At 45.4% G+C, this 22,977-nt stretch overlaps 1 protein-coding gene across 4 annotated transcripts in view; it reads left to right on the forward strand.

The window, feature by feature from the left end:
- The window catches only part of Gfod1 (glucose-fructose oxidoreductase domain containing 1), a 100,161-nt gene extending 87,449 nt beyond the window's left edge, over positions 1-12,712 (forward strand). For all 4 annotated transcript variants that reach the window (XM_010622888.2, XM_033761912.1, XM_033761911.1 and 1 more), the window contains exon 2: positions 5,222-12,712. In XM_010622888.2, coding sequence (XP_010621190.1) covers positions 5,222-6,141 — 920 coding nt within the window. In that variant the 3' untranslated portion in view covers positions 6,142-12,712. The remainder of the gene's footprint in view (positions 1-5,221) is intronic.
- Positions 12,713-22,977: the final 10,265 nt, after the last annotated feature.

Consider the following 22,977-nt stretch of genomic DNA (forward strand, 5'->3'; position numbering starts at 1 on the left):
ACTGCTGCCCTGGTTTCTGGCTCTGTCCCCAGCCACCTCGGGTGCTATGTGTAGCAGACACCACGCCTGTGTGCACAAGCAAGTGTAGCTGGGAGAATGGGACTTGGAGCAAGGTCACAGAGCAGAGCGGGCCCAGACAGTGAGGATGGAGCGGCCGGAAAGCAGTGAGCGCAGAAGCCAAGCACACAGCGTTGAGATCCCAGGTGTTCTGTTCCCTGAGCGTGGAGCCAGGCAGGCCGCTTCCTCTCAGGCTCTGCCTCACGTGGGATTAGCCGCTGCCTCACAGGGCTGTACAGACGGGGAGCACATGTGTGCCAAACACGCCGCCCGGCCCCGTCCGTGCTCGCCAGGCGTGGCGGCTACGTGACGTTGTGTCTTCAGTGCTATGGGCACGAGGGACTCGGCCTTTGAGCTGGGAAGTTGTGTTTGCCCAGAACTCTCCCGGGGAGTGAACCTGTCCAATGGGACCCCTCCCAGGTGACAGGAGCAAGGCCAGGGCTGAGGGGACTCGATGACTCCTATGGTCACCACTTTTCTTGCACTAGGTGAAAACTGTGTGTGTACATGTACATATGCTGGAGTGGTACAGAAACCAAATTAACAGAAGGGTAAGTAAAAGACACAAGAGCTGGAGTAGAGGGCGAAATTACAGGTTACCCTGTCTGTTCTTGTACAGCACTTAGTTCTGCTAAAATGACAGCTTTGTCTTTGACTTGGTTTTTTTCCCCCTTCACTCTAAACTGCAGTTCTTCTTAGTCTTTTTGGGACCATAGCCTCTCTCTAAAAACTGCCTATCAGGATCCGCATACAATTTTTGTGAACTGTCTAGTTTTAGTGATTTCTGAGTCCCAGATCAAGTGCTCTTTACTGTTTTCTCAGTGGCACACGGCCTGAATGACAACCTGAACATCTGACTGATGAATGGCTAGACTCCTATTCATGTGTCAGAACCCAGCTGAAATGTCACCTCTCCAGGTTTCTTCCATGCCCAAATCAGTTGGACAGCAACCCCCCGCTACACTTCATGCAGTCATTATTTATTTACTCCTCTCTTAGATCTGCATCCTCTAATCATTTTTTTTTAAATTCATTGGTTGGTCCTGCTGCTACCTAGGAAGGGTGAAGGGCAGGGTCTAAACAAAGCTAATGCAGAGAAAGTGGGAGGGAAAGGAGGAAGCCCTCTCCAAGGGCCTTGCGGGGCCTCTGGCCGCTGCCTGCAGGAACAGCATGGATGTGGGCTTCCAGGAGGTAAGAGGCTGTCAGCACAAGAGGAATGATGGGGAGGAAATGAAAGTAGCAGTGGCCTCTGAGATCCCCACCACTATTAGATGAGGGCTGGGAAAGTGCGGCTGGCAGGCAGGGAGGGAGGCTGTGGCGCTCAGGGCTGAGAGCGCTAGCATGGGCTGGGACCAGCAGGCACCCCGCCTCCCCATGGCGCCTCCACTCACCGTCTCGTGCTGCTCCCGGCCTTGCCCTGGATGGAGCTGGGCAGGTTCCTTTTCTCTGTGACACAGTGCTGTCCCCAGAAATGCTCCTGAGGGCTGCTTCTGTTGAAAAATAAACGTGGTTTGAGCCCAAAGGCCCCCGAAGCTCTGTCCTTCTGCAAGGGAGCGCAGAAAAGGGTCAGGAAGATGTCCTGATGTGTCCTTGGCCACACTAGACACATCTGATACTTTCCAGGAGGCCCACTTCTGAGCACAGCCACGGTGAGGCAGGCTCACGGTCCCTCAGAGGTCCCCCACCTCCCAGCCCCTGGGTACCTAGGAAGCCTGTCTAGGGAGCCCCCCATGCTCTGATGAAACCTGTCCACTGCTTGGCAATGCTTGGGGCTTGGCTCAACTCTCCGGCACTTTCCCCTGCTTTCTGTTTCCCTGGCTGTGGCTTTGGAGTGAAATAGGATCCGCATGTTCTGAGTGCCTGTGCTTCATTCTCCACAGCGTGACCTTCTGGAAGATTTGCTCCATGTCCCCTAGCTTCTGATCTTTTGCCTTAGGATGCCAAGCCTCATGTTACTGTAAGACAATGTAAACCGAAAGTGTGTGTCTGGGGTGCTCTGGGGGTGACTCTATCCTTGTAGTAATGCTGCTTCCCAGCAGTGAGAAAACAGACTCTCCCCGCAATATGCAAGGCGAGGCCAGGACGGTAATTTTTTTACCTCATAAAGAGGTTCTGAGCTATGGGAACAGGAAGACCACATTACCCGAGCCTCTGACTCTTCCAGAGTTCCAGGTCAGGGTGCTTGTGCCATCTCAGATCACAGGGACTAGGGACAGGTCTGTGAGTGGGAACCTCTGACACGGGAAGGTCCCGTTGTCAACTGAGTGCTGTCCTTCAGTGATCCTGTCTCATTTAACTAAAGAACAATTTTTCTAGATCATAACATTAGAAACTATGGAAAAATGAAAAATCTTGGGGCCGCAGCTGTAGTGCAGTGGTAGAACACTACTTAGCATGGATGGGGCCGGGAGTGCATGTCAGTCCCCAGCACCAAAAAGAAAAAGCAGTCTTCCTGGTAATTAGCTAACCACACTAAACATGTTGAGGTGTAGTCCATTCTGGCATTTTGCTTTGTCTTTTTAGAGCTGAGATCCTAGTCTGCCAATGAATAGAAGCCTTTTCTTAAAGATTACATCATGATCATCTGGTTTGCTACAGGACGGTCCTTACAGGCCTCGTCATCCATAGCTGCACAATATTCTGTTGTAATGTTGGGCGTTTGCACTGTGCCTCGCGTTTTGTTTCAGTAATGTGTGCAGTGAGATGCATCTTTGGGCATAAAGCTGTGCTTGCATTTTAGATTATCTCTTTGCAGTAGCTCCCTAGAAATTTCTTCTGAGTTTTGAGGCTATGGTATGTTTAGTTCCTACCCGGGGTCACCTGTGAGGCACGGATGTCACAGAAGACTGCAGACAGAGGTGGGGCTGGGTGCCAATGTGTGCAAGACATAGAGCTCAGTGCTGTGGACACTGGGGAAACTCAAGTCCCAGGGTTTGTCCTTGAGGAACTGACTGGATGGGATGGAATCACAGTACCCAAAGGTTCTAAAGAAAGAGATGCCTGGGCCCGGGAGGATCCAAGAGTGAATTTCAGGATGGAATAGTTTTTTTGTGTGGTGGTCCAGAGCTTTCATCAGAATATACAGAGCTGCCAAGAATTTCCCATTCCATGATTATGGGAGGGGGGGCGGTAAGGAATGTGAATTATTTTTCTCGACTTCGTTTTTATAATAGAAAAACAAACTTAAAAAAAGTGACATCCACCTGACCAATAGAGTACACTAAGGAGACAGCAGTCAGTGTCCTGAATTTGGGGACCTCGAGGCAGGGTACAGCAGAAGCCAGATCTTTTACCCAGTAGGTGTGAGACAGGTCTTGGCAGTATCTGTCACCTACCTGTCCCTGCAGGGACCCACCAATCCATTTACATATAAATCTGCTCATGGCAACGTGAACCCAATGCCTCCAAGATCAGATCGTCACAATATGCCGTTTCCCAAGTGCGTGGCACGATTGGTGACGCAAGCCAACATTGCCTTGTCCCTCTGTGAGAGTCCCATCCTCATCTGGTTGCTAGGAATTGAAAGGGCTTCTGACTGCACAGATCTGGTCATGAAGAGGGACGGCCCTGCTCTGGCCATGTGGAAAAAGGCAAGGAGCTATGGCCATTCTGGAGCTCTGGGCTCCCATTTGGGCCAGAACTAGATGTGTACCTGGAAATCCAGGGCTATTGTTTGTATTTATTTACTCCAATTTGCCCTGAGCACTTCAACTCTTTGGCTTTCTCTCTCCTGCAAGGGGGAAATGATTCACACACCAGGCTACCACTGCAGGACTTCCACAGAGGCCTGTCTCATGGGGTCTCATCTGTGAGTGGAGTGCCCAGGGCTCCTCTTGGGGTGTTAGGACTGGGCCACAGGGACCCACATAAGCCTCAACTCAGTACCCCCGAGTCGCTCTACCCCGCGTATATTTTACCTGGCCTCCTAACATACACGTAGCTTTTGTTTTTTGAATTGCAGTTAGCTGTTTCTGCAGGTCCAGCAGAGCTGTTTTGCTCTTTCCTGACTTGGCTTCTACAGAACAAATCCCTTTCACAGGTCCTGTCACTCTCCTTTCCTTTGATCCTTTGTTGCCGCAGACCAGAACCACTTAGTCTCCTGCAGGGCTCAGAGAGGCATCTTGCAGCCTCTGTAATTTATACCCATTATGGGCATCACACAGGACTGATGCTTATTTGGCCCAAGACCACTGTCCAAAAGCAACAAACTCCACCCTGAGGTGGACGAGAATGTGGAGGAGCCAGGCACAGCCTACTCTCCACATAATGAACCTGCTGTTTATGGGAAGAGGAAAATATTAAGCAAACACCTGTAACTAATGTTAGCCTTAATCTAGAATGTTAAACAAACAAACAACAACAACAACAAAAAACAAGAAAAGGCTCCAAGTACAGCCCTGGGGGAGGGGACGGTGCCAAAATCTTAGACCTTCAAAGGGGATCATTAAGAAATTTTTCCTCACATTTAATCAGACTCCCTGCACTAGGAATTAAGCTCAGAGATCCTGGTTCTATCTAGATACTGCTCCCCCTATCCTAAAAATATTTAGGATATTTAAAATAAAATGTTCACTTAAAATGTATGTTATATACAAAAGATATTGTATATCTTATATACAAAAGATATTGTGTACTTTCATAAAGCCATCTTATGTATAAATCGCTTTATAATCAAGACAATTGCTTATAAAATGTTATGGATTTATGAAACTATTAAAGCATTTATATCAGTAAAAAAAAAAAATCGTTTTTTTGGTACCGGGGATCAAACTCGAGTCCTTGTGCTTGCGAGGCGGGCAGGGAAACCACTGAGCTAAATCTCCGGCCCAAATATTTTAAAATATAGAGTAAATATAATTTAGGCTATGTAAGTATATTAAAGTAAACCTTATTCCTATTTAAGTCAATACCAATGATTTACTATTATAATTCAACTTTAGAATAGTACTGTACTAGGTATGATGTATTTTACATAGGAAAAAAGTTTTAGGAAAGTTTCATGACGTGATAGTAAATAGCACTTTCCTAAGTGATAGTAAATAGCAATAAATGTGAGTAAAAGCGTCAACGTTAATGACTAACCTAAGGGCGGGGCTCGAGCTCCGGGCCACAGCGCCCCCTAGCGCCCGCGCCGCGCACTGACCCGCTGTCCTTGCTCCCGCAGGCATAGGCAAGAACGTCATCTGCGACCGCACGGCCACGCCGCTGGACGCCTTCCGCATGATGTCGGCGGCCCACTACTACCCCAAGCTCATGAGCATTATGGGCAACGTGCTGCGCTTCCTGCCGGCCTTCGTGCGCATGAAGCAGCTGATCGAGGAGGGCTACGTGGGGGAGCTGCTGGTGTGCGAGGTGCAGGTGCACGGCGGCAGCCTGCTGGGCAAGAAGTACAACTGGAGCTGCGACGACCTGATGGGCGGCGGTGGGCTGCACTCGGTGGGCACCTACATCATCGACCTGCTCACCTTCCTCACTGGCCAGAAGGCCGTCAAGGTGCACGGGCTGCTCAAGACCTTCGTCAAGCAGACGGACCACATCAAGGGCATCCGCCAGATCACCAGCGACGACTTCTGCACCTTCCAGATGATGCTGGAGGGCGGCGTGTGCTGCACCGTGACCCTGAACTTCAACGTGCCCGGTGAGTTCAAGCAGGACGTGACCGTGGTGGGCGCGGCCGGGCGCCTGCTGGCCGTGGGCACCGACTTGTACGGGCAGCGCAACAGTGCGGTCGAGCAGGAGCTGCTGCTGCAGGACGCCACGCCTGTGAACAACTCGCTGCTGCCCGCCAAGGCCTTCAGCGACATCCCCGCGCCCTACCTGCGCGGCACCATGATGATGATGCAGGCCGTGCGCCAGGCCTTCCAGGACCAGGACGACCGGCGCACGTGGGACGGGAGGCCGCTCACCATGGCTGCCACCTTCGACGACTGCCTGTACGCGCTCTGCGTGGTGGACACCATCAAGAGGTCCAGCCAGACCGGCGAGTGGCAGAACATCGCCGTCATGACCGAGGAGCCCGACCTGAGCCCCGCCTACCTGATCAGCGAGGCCATGCGCCGCAGCAGGATGTCGCTCTACTGTTAGCGCCGACCCGACAGGAATGCAGAACGGGCAGAGAATAAAGGGCATCTAACAAGGGGGACCCTGGCCTGGCGAGGGACCCCCCACAGTGTTGGTGGACGAAGCATTACCCGGGGACTATTCGGGAAGGCCTGCGGGCCCTGCTGTGGCCCCTACTGGGTGTCGGCAGCCAGGAGAGGAGGTTGAGCAGCCCTGGCTCCCCGCACTGTGAGAAGCAAGGAGGGGCTGCTTCCCTCCCTACCTCATCCAAAGGCAGGCGGCAGAGGGCGCGGTCAGGTCTCTAACATGTCTCTAGGTCCAGGGAGAAAGTGAACTTCCAGGGAGCCACTTTTGATTCTATGTAAGGCGTCCGGTGGACAAGGTGGTGGGAGCAACGTGCAGTCTCCTCAGTCGGGAAGCAGGACAGTGGTTCTTTGGCCTTTGGTTCACCTGCTACAGTAAGGGAGGTCAAGAGTAAGAATAGCTAGCAGAGCACAGGTTCTTGCAGGCTGAAGGGTGAGAACACCCCAGCAACACCGAGGCAGAGAATACGATGCCGCTCTGAGCTCCTCCCCAGTGGGACATCCACAAGGGGCTTCCTGGGAAGGGTGGGGTGAGAGGAGGCAGCATTCCTTGCTCCCTGGCTCTCCAGGTGGCACCAGGAACGCCACACTGCAAGGGGCTCTGACTACAAACATCAGTGCGCTGCCCTCCAGGACTGCGGACAGCTGCGCTCCTCAGTGACCCAGTGTGCAGGGGCAGAAGCCTAGCCCCAGAGTTGCGTTGGGTGTCACCGCTCATCTCGTACCCAGCTTTGCTGAGGTGGAAGAGAAGCCTTCACTTCTGCCCAGAATTCCCTTCCCTTAAAGAAGAGAGGTGGTTTTCCTTTGCTGTGGCCCTGACTCTCAGGCTGTGGACACCTGAAAACTTCTGACTAGGTATTAAGAAAAGGACAGCAAAGAACATAGTTTTCATCATTTCAAAAGTGGAGGTGTAGGGATCTCAGAGGGGAAGAAGTATTTCTTCTACTCACTCTCCTGTTGCTTTCTCCTTTTTCCCTTTACAGAGCTTTCATGAACAAGTGGGCACAGACCAGAAGGGACACCCAGTCACATGTAGGCATTGCATGCACACACACTCAGAGGAATACTTCCTATCACCAAGGGGCACGGATAGTTTTAAAAATTCAGATCTGGTCTTGAATGCAAGACTAAATCAAGTACATTTGGAAACTGGGCTGTTATCCTTCTACCCTTTCACTCCCCATGAGACATTTGTTGAGGCTGGATGTGGGAGCTCAGCCTTGTAAGTCTACACGACTTTTGTTCACAGGCTCACTGAAGTCATAGAGAAGCCTTTGGTGTGCAACGGCAGTTTGCGCTTCTTTGCAGATAACCAGAAGTAGAACTAGAAGGGAATTCAAAGGATCTGGGGTCTACCCCAACCGGAGCAGGCAGCACCTAAAGGCAAACAGTCCAGCCAGTTGTATCCTCCTCTGTGGGGTCAATAAAGTTATTGGAAACTCACAGGCACACTGCGGAAGTGTCCAGGCACCAAGGGAGGTCACTCACTTTCCAGGACGAAGGACTAAGGATTGTTCACTCAGCTTTCCCTGACCTTACTGCAGTAGTTGGCAATCCCCGCCGCTCATCCTGGCCCCTGGTTGGTTGACGCTTTATGGTGAGCATTTCCAGTTTTGCAGTGATCAGTTCCCTGGATGAAGGGAAAGTAGATGACTCTGTAGGGCTCATTTTTTTAGGTCATGGATAGATGTTCTTGGGGGTTCAACTTTGTTTCTGTTCTTAACTCATACTTGAGAGATCCCAAAGGCCTCTGGGCTCTGATACATATTCAGTGATTAAAGCAAAAATTCTCTTTTGAGGCTGGGAGATATAGAATTATACCTTAAAGGAAGCATGAAAAAATTTTAGTGAGTGTACTCAATTTTAGCTACTGAAATGTAGTAGGTAGATGTAGGATCAAGAGGAAGAATTAAGACCTAGGTGGTTCATTTTTTAAAAACCAATGACAGCTTATGGTTAACAGATTTCTTTAGTGTTCCTTCTGCTCTCGTCTTACCATGTGCAAAGCCTTAACTAGGAGCAGCAGCCTGAAGCTGAATTGTAAGCATTCCCCAATGTTCTGCAGGACTGTTTCAAACCCAGAACCATTGGGAGTTTTGGTATCATCCAGCTTTGACCTTGAATCAAGTCCCAGCAGTAATCCAGCCTCTTTTGCTTTCTTTAACATGCTGCCTCCTCCAGACCCTTGAAACATATTCTAGTGTCCCCCTGGCCCACCTTGTTCCCCTTATTATGTAGATTCTGATCATTGCTTCTACACAACTCTGAGATGTCACATTCTCAGGATGTTGGTCAGGGTTCTTTCTGGGTCTCAATAAGTGTTTGGAAAGTCTCGGGTTTATGTGGAAAGTTTGGAGTCTGTGACCACTGTCAGTTTCTTTGACTTCTCCCCTCCCTGGGAAAATAGCACTGTGGATCCCTCCAGGCACCTTAGCATACCTGGTCGCAGAAGCCTCCATGTTGGGTTATCTGGACTCTGCAGGGGAAATTTTGGCCAAGACTGACCAACTCCAAGACTTAGCTTGTGTGTGTGCAGTATTCAAGGACATTAACTCATGAGACCCATTCAAGATGACCTAGCGTATTGGGGACTGCCGTTCTCTTTTGACATGGGAGAAAGTAACCTGCCAAAGTCACACAGCCAGTGAGCAGAAGTAGGCTCACAAAACCCAACACCTTTTCTCTTTCAAACCAATTTGGGCTTTGGCTGTTCTTGTCAGGCAAGAAGAGCACTCCCTGTGCAGCCCTGGGGGGCCACGTGGTAAGAGTGGACAGAGGCCCCGCCCATACCTCCCTGCTACTGCACAGGACAACCACATCTGAGCTTCTGCGAGGTTAGTTCCTAAAGCTGTGAATACAAGTAGTTGGTTCTTTTTTTCCCCTTCCAAAGTGAAAATGTCACCTTTTTAAATGGATTTTCCTACATCCATTTTTGATTGTAGGTAACCAAGCAAACTTCATTATATTGGGGATTTTCAAAACGTTGAAGTCTAGTAGAAGTCTGGTAGTATAGGTGGCCATGGATTTTGAAGGGCCTGGGTGTAACTAACACAGGAAAACTTTTCTCAGCGAGTGGGGCTTTGAAGGCTCATTTGCTGTGACTTGGAGTTTAGCTGTGGGTATGAACCCTTTCGGACTATCGAATTTGACCTGTGTTTATAAATTGGCTAGTGAGCATAGTAGGAAATTGTCTGCTAATTTTATCCTGGGGAGAAGAAAATCCAGTTGCATGTGAAGGGACTTCAGAGTCCGTGCTTTCATTTTATATCCCAGAAAGAGTAGGTGATGTCCGAGATCACCCCACTTCTGCAGTGATAGGAAACGGCTTCTCGACCTGGTCCTAACATTCATCCTGCTGCACATGGCACCTCTGAAGCTTTCAGATGGATGGGGACAGGAGACTCGGAGAGAAGCGATTGGTCTGAGTTCCCCTGCTGGTTGGTAGAAGTTGGAATTAGGCATAGACCTGCATCAGACTGTATTTCTTGAGCTGTTTATGTCTTGAATGTACTTATTGAAAATTTTCCATTGTGACTAAATGTGTACCATTGTCTCTACCTTGTATTTTTCTTGGCAATGGTGGGGCCATACATTCAGCTTTTCACCTTTGGGCTGTGTGTATGTCATGCCCATTCCCTGATGCTGGATACACATGCAGGCTGTGTCCAGCTTTGGATTCTCTACCCACTGCTTATTTTGCTTGGCCATCAAAATCCTGGAGTTCACAGGACAGAAGTCATAACCCTGGGGAGCTTGTTGGAAAACAAAATCAGCTATGAGAACCTTGTATTTCAGTTCCATTTTGAGGAGAAGGAGCAGGAATAGGAAGGAAAAGTTGGGCATGTCTGCAGGATGGCTCCAGAGCCCTCAATGGCTTCAGGCAGCACTGGTCTGACCCACCCTTCGTGTAGAAGCAGAAGACTGTCCAGGTGGCCCCAGACTTCTCTCCTGTGCTACATTAAAAGTGATGGGTTCAGTGTGCCTGATAGACTGGCCATGAAACCAGTGCTGTATCTTGTAACCACAAGAAGGGACAGTCGTAGCCTGCTGGCCATTTTTTCCTCCATACTACGGTACCTGTTTGCTGGAGAGGCTCCACCAAATTGGCTGGCTGTCTCCTTCATGCTCCAAGTGTTTCACTACTGAACACCCTCAAATCTGTGCAGTCCTTGGGTTCACAGCAGCAGTGGAACCTACCGAGTGCAGTGGCTTGAGGCTGCACACAGTGTCAGAGCCCAGCTGGGCACAGAGTACACATCAGCTCTGGAGTCGCCATGTCCCTACCTCTCCCCTTCCCCATTGTGCTCTGCTGTCCTCTGCAGCCACAGGGCTAATTTGCTAGAGCCCCATGGCTTCCCTTTGTAAACACAGCAGCTTACTGGTTTTGCCGAGTGGAATCCCATGTTAAGAAACAGAAGCTGTGACCTGACCCATTTCTCTATGCTGCCCTGTGCCTTGTCCAGGAGAGGGAAAAGTTTCTTGTAATTATGGCTTTCTGTTTGTTGCCTGGTGCTTTTGTTTTGTGTGTATGTGGTTTTTTTTTTTTTTAACCCAAATTGCATCAGTTTGGTTGACTTTGTCGAGTATATATTTATTGTGTTTTACAAACAAGAGTATATATGTTTATGTATATGTATAAAAAAACAAAAAGTCAAGGCATGTATACTAGATATTATTTTAAAGAATTATTTATCAAGGGAAAAAGATGTGTGTTATAAACAGAGTCTATATTTTATATATAATGTAGATAGCAAAAAATAGCTTATAAATTATAGGAGGTTTTCATTTTCCTTTTTATTATTAAAGCAAAAAAAGAAAAAAAAAGAGGACAAGGCAACTGTTAGTGTTTTAAAGGCCAGACTGCTGTGGGAGATGGCCTTCCTGTGTCCTCTGGCAGGGCGGTGTCTGCTGTCCCAGGCTCCTGACAGATGCCCTTGTCACCTGTGTGATGCTTGGGCTTGGGATCCCCTCGCAAATGCACCATAGGCGGCCTCCAGCTGGCCTCCACGGTTCACATTGGTGGAATAAAAGGACGCAAGTGGCAAATAAAGATTTAAAAGAAAACACAAGTCCAGTGGTCTCTCATTCCCTAGACCCAAGGGCTCACAGTTGAGGTCTGAGCTTGAGGGCTGAGAAGCATAAAGAGGTGGGTTTGAGGGGAAGGCATGCTGGGCGAGGCTGGCACAGGTCAACATCCATGCAGCTGAATGGGAGGAGTCCCACTTCCGGGTGGGAATCATTCAGTGTGAGAACGGGGGCCAGCGGGTTCAAGCCTCATTTGGAAATGTGAAAATGGAAGGGTGATGACCTACGTAAGACCTCTTGGGAGTGGGAGTGTGTGTGTGTGTGTGTGTGTGTGTGTGTGTGTGTGTGTGCGCACATGCATGCGGGGTATGAATTTGTGTAAAGGCTAATGCAAATGGGAAGCCAGCACAGCTTTTAGATTGGGGGAGCAAATTTCAGAATCCTCTGTTATTTCAGCATTCTAACTAGTCCCTCACACCATGCTCTGCAAGGCCCTCCCTGGCAGGTGCACTTCACTGTTTACAAAGGCATCTTTCACTGGTTTCTTTTTCAGCAGTTTAAGGGTGGCCCCTGTGGACTGAGCTCAAACTCATTTGAAGCCTTCGTGGCACAGGATCTCTCATGCATGGGCGGCCCCTTTCCTACCCCTGGCTGGGTCTTCTAGAATGTACGTGCGTGTGTCTTTGGGGCCATGCTTCCTTTTTACTTACACAGTTCAAAATTAGAGCAACACCACGAAACCTGAAATTTCAGTATTCATTTCTTCATGAGCAACCCCCCATATTGATGCATCCAGAGTGCAGGCTCCCCACCAAGCAATAACAGTACCACAAACCCCTGTGGCTGCATAGCTACTGGGCACACATACCAGTCTCTTACCTCATGATGCTGTAGAAAATCACACAGCAGTTCTGAGTAAGGCCGTGAAAGACAAGGCTTTGGTCAAAGCTAAACACACCACCTGCCAAACGTGAAGCATCACTGAGATAGGATCCAGTCCCCTAGGTTTCCCCCAGCAGAGTAACCTGGGACACAACATCCAAGGAATGTCTCACATTTCCTAAGCATTTAGAGAAATTTTCAATGTAGGAGCCAGTCGTACCTTTATAGATTTTTGGGTTTTCTTTATGGTACTGAGTTATCCAATTTTAGGCCCTTGTCTTGCTTCGTCAACTAGGGATTATGTGGGTTTGGCATGCCTAATTTGAAATCCAAATGTGAAATCCAAAGCTAGTTAGGAGGCGGTACACAAAAAGTTTTGTAACACTGAAGACTGGATTTTCAGAGAAGGGCTGCTCAGCTGGTATGCAGATAATCCAAAGTCCCCTAATCCCTGAAATCTGACACAAATTTAGTTCCACATATTTGGATAAGGGATGCTCAGCCTATACAGCTTCCCACTAAATCACAGGATATGAGTAGTTGCTTTCACCTTCTCTACCCTTTGCCTGAAATGGACACTTTAAATCATCCCTAGGTTACATATAATGCTCAATACAATGCAACTGCTATGCAAATAGTTACTCTTCTGTATCGAAGAATGTTTGTATATTCAGTACTACACAATTTTTTTTTTTTTTTTTTTTTTGGTACCAGTAATTGAACTTGAACTCGGGACCTTGTGCTTGCACGGCAGGTGGTGGAACCACTGAGCTAAGTCCCTGGCCCAGTACTCTGCAATTCTTTGTATATATATTTTCAAGCTGTGATCAGTTAAATCTGTGGGTATGAGGCCCCCAGATGTGTAGCCTGCATATATGGAGGATCAACCTTTCCCCACTCTGCTGCCCAGCAGATATTGGGGGATCAGAGCCTCTGCACTGAGCTACATCTCCATCCTTTTGATTTTTTAATCTCAAAACAGGGTCTCACTAAGTTGCCCAGGTTTGGCTCACTCCACCCCCACCCTCAGCCTCCCAGAGTGTTGGGATTTCCAAGTGTGGGTCACCATGGCTGGCTTAGATTAATTCACTGATGGGCTCAATCCTAGAGTCACACTCTGTATTCTGACCCATAATCACGGGTCATCATTGCCCTAGAAGGAGGAGCCCTTAATATGGCCTCAGGTGGCTACTGCAGATGTGTAGACCATGTGCACATAGGTCATGGGTTCAGGGTCAGTCTTCAGCTCCCCTAAATCCCTCTCAGATACAACTGAAAGATCTCAGTCAGATCTACGACAAGTTACAGATACATGAGGTGCCCTTGGGGATGGGTGAATCGCTCTAACTCCTCGTGCATAAAGCTAACGAAGGCATAACGGCTAGTGAAGTCCCAGCGAAGGGAGCAAGACCAGGGTCCCTCTGCTGTCTGAAGCCTTCAGACCTGCTAACAGATACGGCTCTTCAGTGCTAACCAAGAAATCTGGACCAGATGTTCAGATTTCTACCACGGAGGAAACAGTAGCAAAAGGAGTTGTTCATGCCAAGGATAAGACATAGGAGATTAAAAACACAGATGGAAGGCCAGAGAGCTATGCATTTAAGATAGAGAAGGTTCTGAAAAGTAAGCATCACATGAGATATCTGAAATATGCATCTTCTGTGTGTGTATTCTAACATCTAGCGCTGTTGGCACTTACTGGAAACATTTGTGTTAACCATAGTGTTAAATAAACACCATCTCTTAGAACCCCAGTGTACCTTCAACCCTCTCCTCTTTTCTTACTGCTCTTCCTATTTGCGAATCTCTAAAACCTAACATCTTTGTGAATTACTTATCTGTCCTTTACCATTTGTTCAGCCCCTCCTGGGCCCCTTGGAAACACCATTCAGGAATCAAGCATTGAGCCTCTTCCACACACAGGGCCTTTCAGCCAGTTCTTCCCCCTCACTGAGTTGCCTTGTTACATCTGGGTTTCGCCATACTCATTCTCAACTACCTCTTGCTGTCCTTCATCTATTCATTCACACTAAAGCCATCCAAAGACTGCCACCCTGTTTCCCAGTCCCTATGTCCTGTGTCCACCCACTTCCTCATCCTTAGATGGGAAACCAAGTCAGAGGCATCCTTCTCTCCTACTGTTGGATTTCACTCCTTCTCAGCTTATTATCTTCCCACCTTGACTCTATCCCTGTCTCTTCCTCTTCCCAGATCCTTCAGTTAGACCGATAGTTTCTGACCTGGAACATGCATTCAGGGGCATCTGAGTAGCTGAAGGGAAAGAGCACCTTGAGTTTCACTAATGCGTTGCCTTCCAGTGTGACGACAGATTACAACTGTATTAGCAGCATCTGTGGCTGTCGCCAACAGAACTCATATATATGTTTGGATCTCATTACTGGTTTTGCAAACAGCTTGAAATAGCACCCACACTCATCATTGGTGTGAAATTATGGAAATCACTGGGCCACAGGAAGATCCTGTTATTTAATACTTCCATAAAAACTCACACATTGCCCTATCAACAATTGTTTTAAGATTTGAGTAACTCTGTGGCAATATAATTTGTTCTGTTATCATCACACATATTATTTTATACATTTAAAAACTTTTCTGAGGAGAGAAAGGAGCCATTATTCCCATAATTAATCATTAACACCACCAGACTGCTGAAGGTAAACATGCCACCATGAAACACGCAGAACCTCCAAAAGTTGCAGAAGTAGCCTTTGCTTCTTATTCTGAACCATCATTTCTTCCTATGCTTTTTGAGTATGATTTGTATAATGGCACAATTAGTTTAAAGGATGCTGACATGCAAGATCCTTCAGGGTGTTCGAACATTTGTAAGATCTTGCTCCAAAGTTGTGTTTGCCAGATGAGCTGTACCTCAGAATCAAAAGGACCACCTCAATATAAGCAGGTCTGTGCATTCCACCGTACCACCTGACTCAATTTTCATGGAGAAAATGGGTCCCAACATTAATCCCAACTCTAATTATTATTACTCGGTGAGGAGACCAAATAGATCAAATGTAGTCAAGTAAAAACTTTTAAATTGCAACCACCACAAGTATTTGTTAAACCCAAACGGTGTAAAAATTATACAGTGAAAGTTAAAATTCCTTCTGTTCCACACTCTATTTCCATTTTCTAATGCCATTTTGCTTTTTAATAAGAATTTTAAAAACTTTTTTTTTCACAGCAGTTTGTAAGACTGGTCTTATTTTTAATGGCTTTATTGAAAAGTCTGCATTAAAATTCTATTGAATTAAAAGGGAAAAAAGAAATTTAAACTTTATTAACATAGAGAACCACCAAACCAAAACAGGAAAGAAAGGAACGAAGGATATATAAAACAACCAGAAAAAATTGTCTTTACTTAATAACTTTGTATATGAGTTAGATTCCTCAGTTAAAACTATAGACTTCCTGAATGGACTGAAAAAATACACCAAGAGAGTGTTATGCTGCCTACAAGAAACTTAATTCCCCAGTAAAAACACAATAGCCTGAAAGGTAGGGCTGCGGATGTAGCTCAGTGCCATAGTCCCTGCCTGGCAAGCCTGAGGCCCTGAGTTCAATTCCTGGTACTAAACAAACAAAGCACTTCAATAGCCTGAAAGTTTGGGGATGGGAAAGATGTACTTCACAAACAGAAACCAAAAGTGAGCAAGAGTAGCTATACTTATAACAGATAAAATAGACTTCATGTCAAAATGTGTAAAAATAAAGGTCATTAGCTAATATAAAACAGGATAAACAAGAGGAAATCACAATTACAAATCTATTTTCACCCAATAATGCAGCACCCCATTTTATAGAGCAAAATTATTAGGCCTAAAGAGAGAGTGAGTCTCAAATGTGATAAGAGTTAGGGATTTCAACCCTCTAATCAATGGACAGGTCATCCAGATCCCCAGAAAAAAAAATCAATAAGGAAACGTTAGAATTAAATGATACTGTAAATGATCAATTACACTGAAGAGACATTTGCCAAACATTTCATCTAACAATGGTGGATACACATTCTTCTTATCAGCACGTAGGACATCTTCTATGATTGAACATATTTCTTAGGCCACAAAACAAGCCTCAAACAAATTTTTAAAAAATGAAAGTATATAATTTGTCTGATCACTATGGAATAAAATTAGAAAACAACAGAAAAACTTTGTAAAAATACATAGAAATTAAACAACACTCTCTTGAATGACCAATGGATCAATCATGAAATCAGAAGAAAAATTTTAAATTTTCTTGAAACAAATGAAAATGAAAATACAACATATAAAACCCATGAAACATAGCAAAACAGCACTAAGAAGAAAGTTTATAACAAGAAGTGCCTACATTTAAAAATAAATAATATTTTGAATAAACTAATGATCCAACTCAAGGACACAGAAAAGCAAGAACCAAAATTAATAGAAGGAAAGAAAGAAAAATCAGAGCACAAAGAAACACAGACAAAATAAAAAAGATCAAGGATGAGTTGTTTATTTGAAAAGATAAACAAACCTGACAAATTTAGCAAGACTAAGCAAGAAAAAAAATAGGATACCCAAATAAATAAAATCAGAGGTGAAAAGGAGACAGTGCAATGGGTATTACAGAAAGACAAAGGATCACAATAACTATACAACCACAAACTGGAAAATCTAGAAGAAATAGGTAAAATTCTGAACACATACAACTTACAAAAGTTGAATCACTATGACCTAGAAAGCCTGAAGAGACAAATAACAAGTAAGAGATTTAATCAGTAATAAAAAATCCCCACACAATTCCAAGGTTCGATGGTTTCACTGCTGAATTCTACCAAATCTATAAAGAACTAATACCAATTAAAAGTCTTCCAAGGAATGCAAGGGGAGAGGACAATTTTGAATGCATTGAGTCATTACCTCAATAAGGACATACACAGCACAAAATTTCTCAACAAAACACTAGCAACTCAAATTCAGCAACACATCAAAGGATATTACACACCACAATCAAGTGGGATTTCTTAGGGATGCAAGAATGGTTTAATCTATGAAAATTAGTATGCTATATCCCATCCACAGAGTGCATGACAAAATCCATAATCATCTTTTTTTTTTTGGTTTTTTGAGACAGGGTCTCACTATGTAGTTGAGACTGACCTGAAGCTCACTATGTAGCCCAGGCTGGTCTTGAACTCACAGCAATCCTCCTGTCTCCCGAGTGCTGGGATTACAGGTGTGCGCCACCATGCCCGACATCATAATCATCTTAATAGATCAAGAGAGTACTCAACCTTCAAGAATGATAAAAACCTTAAAATTAGGAAAAGGTGGTACATACTTCAATGCAATAAAGACTGTATATGATATAACCATGGCCAATATGATGCTGAATGAGGAAAATCTTAAATTATTTCCTCTAAAGACAAGGACAAGATGAATATGTCCACTTTCACTGCTCTTTTCAACAGAGCATTGGAAATCTTAGCCAGAGCAATGAGATAAGGAAAAGAAAAAAAAAAGTGTAACTACAAAAGGAGGTCGAATTATTCCTGTTTGTGTGTAGATGACATGATCTTACATGTAGAAAAACCTAAAGATGACTCCTAAAACTGTTATTGCTGATAAATTCAGTAAAGTTGTTAGGCACAAAAATCAGTAGGTTTTGTATACACCAATAACAAAATTGTTGACAAATCAAGAAAGCAGTTCATTCACAAAGATTCAAATGATACTAGAAATTTATGAAGGAACTGAATGAAGTCTCAATGAAAATTACAAAACACTAATGAAACAAAATTGAAAGATAGCTTACATTTATAAATTGGATAAATCATTGTCAACATGTCCACACTACCAAAAGCAATCTACAGATTCAATGCAATTCCAATTAAAGTACCAATGACATCTTTTATAAAAATAGAAAAAATTCCTAGAATTTGTACAACTTGTACTAAAAACCACAGAGACTATAAGTAACCAAACCATTTCTAAGCAAACAACAACTGAAGTGATTATAATGTCTGACTTCAAAACATACTATAAAGCTACAATAATAAAAATACTATGGTACTAACATAAAAACAAACACACAGACCAAAGGAACAGGAGAATCCAAAAATATTTCCATATATTCTTAGCCATCTAATTTTTTATAAGGGCAGAAAGAACACTGGAGAAAAAATCTTTTCAATATGTAATAGTGGAAAAACTGGATGGATAATCATAGGCAGAAGAAAAAATTCATAGGCAGAAGAGGCAAATCTCAGCACATACAAAAATCAAAATTTAAAATCAAAATTTAAAGGTAAAACCAAATAATTCTGAAACTTCTAGAAAACATAAGGAAAATGCTTCAGGACATTCATCTGGGCAATATTTTTTGAGGGCATGACTCTGAAAGAACATGCAACAGAAGCAAAAACTGACAAGATTACATCAAGATACAGCACTCTGCACAGCAATGGAAACAGTCGGCAGGCTAAAGAGACAACTTATAGAATGGTAGGAAATATTTCCAAACTATTCATCCAAAAAAGGACTAATATCCAGACTACATAGAGCACTCACACAATTGCATAGCAAAAAACAAGTAATCCAATTTAAAATGGGCAATAACCTTAATACACATTTCTCAAAGGAAGATACACAAAGCACCAACAAGCATATGGGAAAAAAATGCTGTACATCATTATCAGGGAAATGCAAACAAAACAAAGTCATCATCTCACTCTAGTTAGAACAAGTACCAAAAAGGCAATAATAAAGCTGATGAAGATGGGATTAAGGGGATCCCTCAAACATTGCTAGTGGGAATGTAAACTAGTACAGTCGTTATGAAATCAATGTAGCAGGTCCTCAAAAAACTAGAAGTACCATAGGATTCAGTATACCCACCACTGGGCCTGTATCTAAAGTAAATGAAATCAGAGCATTAGTCAGCATAACACGTACCTGAGTTAATCAACTCATAAAGAGAGAAGGTGCATTTTGGCCCTTGGCTGCAGAGGTTCCAAGCCATGATCAGCTGGCCCTGTTGCCTTTAAACCTGTGGTGATGCAGCACCTCATGACAGCAGTGGACTGAAGGACAGAACTGCTCGCTCCATGGCTGGTAAGTGAAAATGAAGAACTGGAGTTTGGGGAGGTCCCTCATCCCCCTAGCAAGCACACCATCAAGGATTTAAAGACCTTTTACCAGGCTCCACCTCCTAAAGGTTCCACCATCTCCCACCAGGGGCACAGGCTGGAGACCAAGCCTTGAACACACAGGCTTTTGGGGGTCATCTCAAATCCAAATTACAGCCATTGATACGACTACTCACAGTAGCCAACATACAAAACCTACCTCAGTGTCCATCAGCGGATGAATGGGTAAAGAAAATGGGCTATGTATAAAAAAAAGAGTATTCTTTGGCCCTATGAAGGAATGAAACTATCATTTGCAGCATTAATGGAACTGGAAGTCATTATACTAAGTGAAACAAACGAGGCACAGAAAGATAAATATTGCAAGTTGTCATTTACATTGGAAAGGTTAAAAATTGATTTTAAAGAAGGAGAAAATAGAATAGCAATTACCAGTAGCTACTGCACCAGGGATGCAGTCACATAAGAGGAATAACTTCTAGTGTACAGCACAGTAGGGCAGCTACAGTTGATAATAATTAACTGAAAGTTCCAATAATAGAGAGTTTCAAAGGTTCCCAACATAAAGAAATGATATGTGTCTGACGTGGTAGAATTGCCAGTCACCCCAATCTTATCACTGCACATGGCATTCATGCACTGAAATGTCACATTGTGCCCCACAAACGTATACAATTACTCTATGTTAATTACAAATAAAAATACTTAAAAATTAAAAGTTTTAAAGTTCTGGAGAGTAATAGATCACGGTTTCACGGCAGTATTAATGTACTGAATACAACTAAATTTACACTTGAAGTTAAAATGGTAAATTTTAGCTGGGCGTGGTGGCACACGCCTGTAATCCCAGCACTTGGGAGGCTGAGGCAGGAGGATCACTGTGAGTTCGAGACCAGCCTGGGCTACATAGTGAGTTCCAGATCAGTCTCAACTAAAGTGAGACCCTGTCTCAATAAATAAATAAATAAATAAAATGGTAAATTTTATGTCTGTTTTATCACAATAATAAACTTATTTTTAAAAGCTCTTCAGGTAGTCATTGAACCACAGCGCCCCCTCCTGGCCCTGGAGGACAGGTCAGCCAGCCTGACGTCTGGGATGTCCTTTCGCCACCATTCTGAGCCCTTTGATTCTAGAAAATCTAAAAAAAAGCAAGAGAAGACTTGTATTTCTTTATGACAACACATTCTCTCCTTTGCACGGGAACTTAATAGCACAGAGTGGTAGCGGCATGAAAGGGCCCCTTCCTAAGCCCTGCAGAGCGGCAGACAGCTGTTATTAGCGCTGACAGCCCTAGTAACTCCAGGAGGAGAGAGCCCCTTTCAGCTCTGGAATGCCTTTCATCCTCCGCACTGAAAGCCTTGCGGAATTAGGCCAGGGCTTGAGAAACCATTCAAGCCGGGTCACAAAGCCCACAGCCTGTTGCAGCACAAGTCTGTCTCCCGTACCCGAAGACCTCCTTGTACTTCCTTTCACGCATCCCTGACCTAGATAAAGGGCTCAGAAGAGGCTCTTTCATAAGTGATGTGTTCTGATAAGTTAAATCCCCTGAGAGCCAGGGCCCTGGGCGAATTCCTACAGGTTAGTGGCGTCCCCTTGATCCCCCACCCCAGACTCCACAGCAGTTCAGGTCTCAGAGAACAGAGGCTGACTCAGAGCGCATTTCTGGGGTCCATCCCGGTAGGTCTGTGCCCTCCTGCAACCTGGGCAGACAGAGAAGCAGGGAGCCACTGCCCTGGCCGCCTGCAGGCCCTGCCACTGAGTCGCATATCTGCCAACTGGGATTTGGTGACTTGTGCCATCCAAGGGCCGGTGTCGTGGGCAGTTAAGATGAATTTTTACCAATAAACAAGGAATGTGGAAAAGACAGCACTTTAATTAGATCAGGTCACACTGACAGCAAGGCAGTTTCCGAAGAGGGAAATTGCACAGTTAGGGTGGGAGATTGGAGTTTTCCTGGGAGTGCCTGTATTGTGTTTAAAATTATATGTTTGCTGTTGTAATTTTGACAAGACCATTTTCCTCTGGCTACTAGCAGATTAGCTTTAGATGAGAAGGTGATAAGGAGGCCTGCACAAATCAGTTTAAAGAAGGGTCAGGAACTCACTGCAAGGAAGGAGTGGGTCTTGCATGAAAAGATTTTTCTTGCTGTCTTATGACTGCTTACTGAGAGTAGGATGTCTTTAAGGAGTTCTGTTGAAAAAGTTTGGGTGTTAAGTGTGTTGACACTGTTATTGCCAGTGGGCAGCCACTACAGCCTGGACATGTTACTGGGGTACCGTGATTCTTGTCTCTGCCTGGCAAGGAATCCCTTACAATCTTAGGATGTGTCCAGAACTTCCTTCCCTCGTTCCAGGGGCTCGGCTTCTGTGTTTGTCAGAGTCCCATCAGCAGGATTTGCTGGCGAGGTCACCAAGAACCTCTCCAGTGTTTTGATGCCCCTCCAAGTGTTATGGGATGCCACTGCATACACCAAGATTTTAGTACTTCCTGGAGCGTTCTCGGGCTTGGTGAGGTGTAGCTCTGAGATTATGTCACATCTTTTCAATTCTCCATTTCCTCCTCTTGCACAATGGCCTCTGATCCAATAGCCACTTTTCTGGATGGTTTCATCTGGCAAGCAAACCCCCCTGCTATTACCAGCACTGAGTCCACGCACTAGTGAATGTCATCCCACGGTCCCCTACTGGGATTTTATTCACCCACACGATTCCTCTGAGCTCCACGGCAAGGAAGGCATTGCGGACAAGCCTACAAAGAGAGGTCAGGCCCCACATCACCTGGCTGGTTTTCTGAGCTAAAGATCTTACTCAGGTGGCTACCATGTTATGGAGACTGAAAATAGACCATTTAAATCTTTTTAAGTCTGTGTTCCCCAAATTAACTAATTTTAGAGGAATTTCAAGAAACTTCACAGTCAGCACAGAAAACAGATACAACCAGTGTTCAGTTCTGCTTTTACGTTCTGGATCCGTGGCTGGCAGCTCTTTCCTGACCCATGAACTCAGAGATAGCACCCGTTTTACCCTTTGACCTGAGGCTTCTGCTGCCGTCTTTGCTTGGACATATAACCAAAACAACCCTCTTCCCCACCCATACATCCCACAACTCTGGGCGTACAACAGACTTTAGCACTGGAGACTAGAGAAACAATATAAAAAGTTACCTCTACATCAACAAGCAGCTCTCAAAGCGAGGCTCCCGGCTCAGTCCAGCAGCAGCACTGTGGGGAGTTTGATAGGAACACAAATCCTCAGCCCCGAGCAGACCTACAGACTCAGCAAGGCCCCCCAGGCGAGTCTACGTCCTGTGCGTGGGCACGAGCTCCAGGTGATGCTCTCTCGCTGCCTTCCACCTGTCCCTCGTTAAGACTGTTTGCCTTCTCCCCGACCCTCCCTAAGAATCCCCTTCCTAGAACAGTGGCTCTCAGCCCTGGCTACATTTCAGAATCACCGGACGAGTGTTCCCAAACTGCAGATGCTCTGGTGACACCCCCAGCGGGTGATTTAGTGCATTTGGCTGAGGCTCCATCAGCAGCCCAGTTGTTCTAATGCACAGACAGGGGTTTCTGGTGTATTCTCGAGCTCTTCTCAGAGTTCATCAGCCCTTTGTTAGCACCTGTTTACTCTCCACCTTTCTCCTCCTCCCCACACAGAGGTAGCTCATTCCCTACAATTCATCAGGTAACAAGAAAGACATAGGGTGGCTTTGCTGGAGTAGGGGAGTCTTGGATCT

Source organism: Fukomys damarensis, unplaced genomic scaffold (assembly GCF_012274545.1).
Source record: "Fukomys damarensis isolate Sample0158 unplaced genomic scaffold, DMR_v1.0_HiC HiC_scaffold_10, whole genome shotgun sequence".
NCBI classification, from domain to species: domain Eukaryota; kingdom Metazoa; phylum Chordata; class Mammalia; order Rodentia; family Bathyergidae; genus Fukomys; species Fukomys damarensis.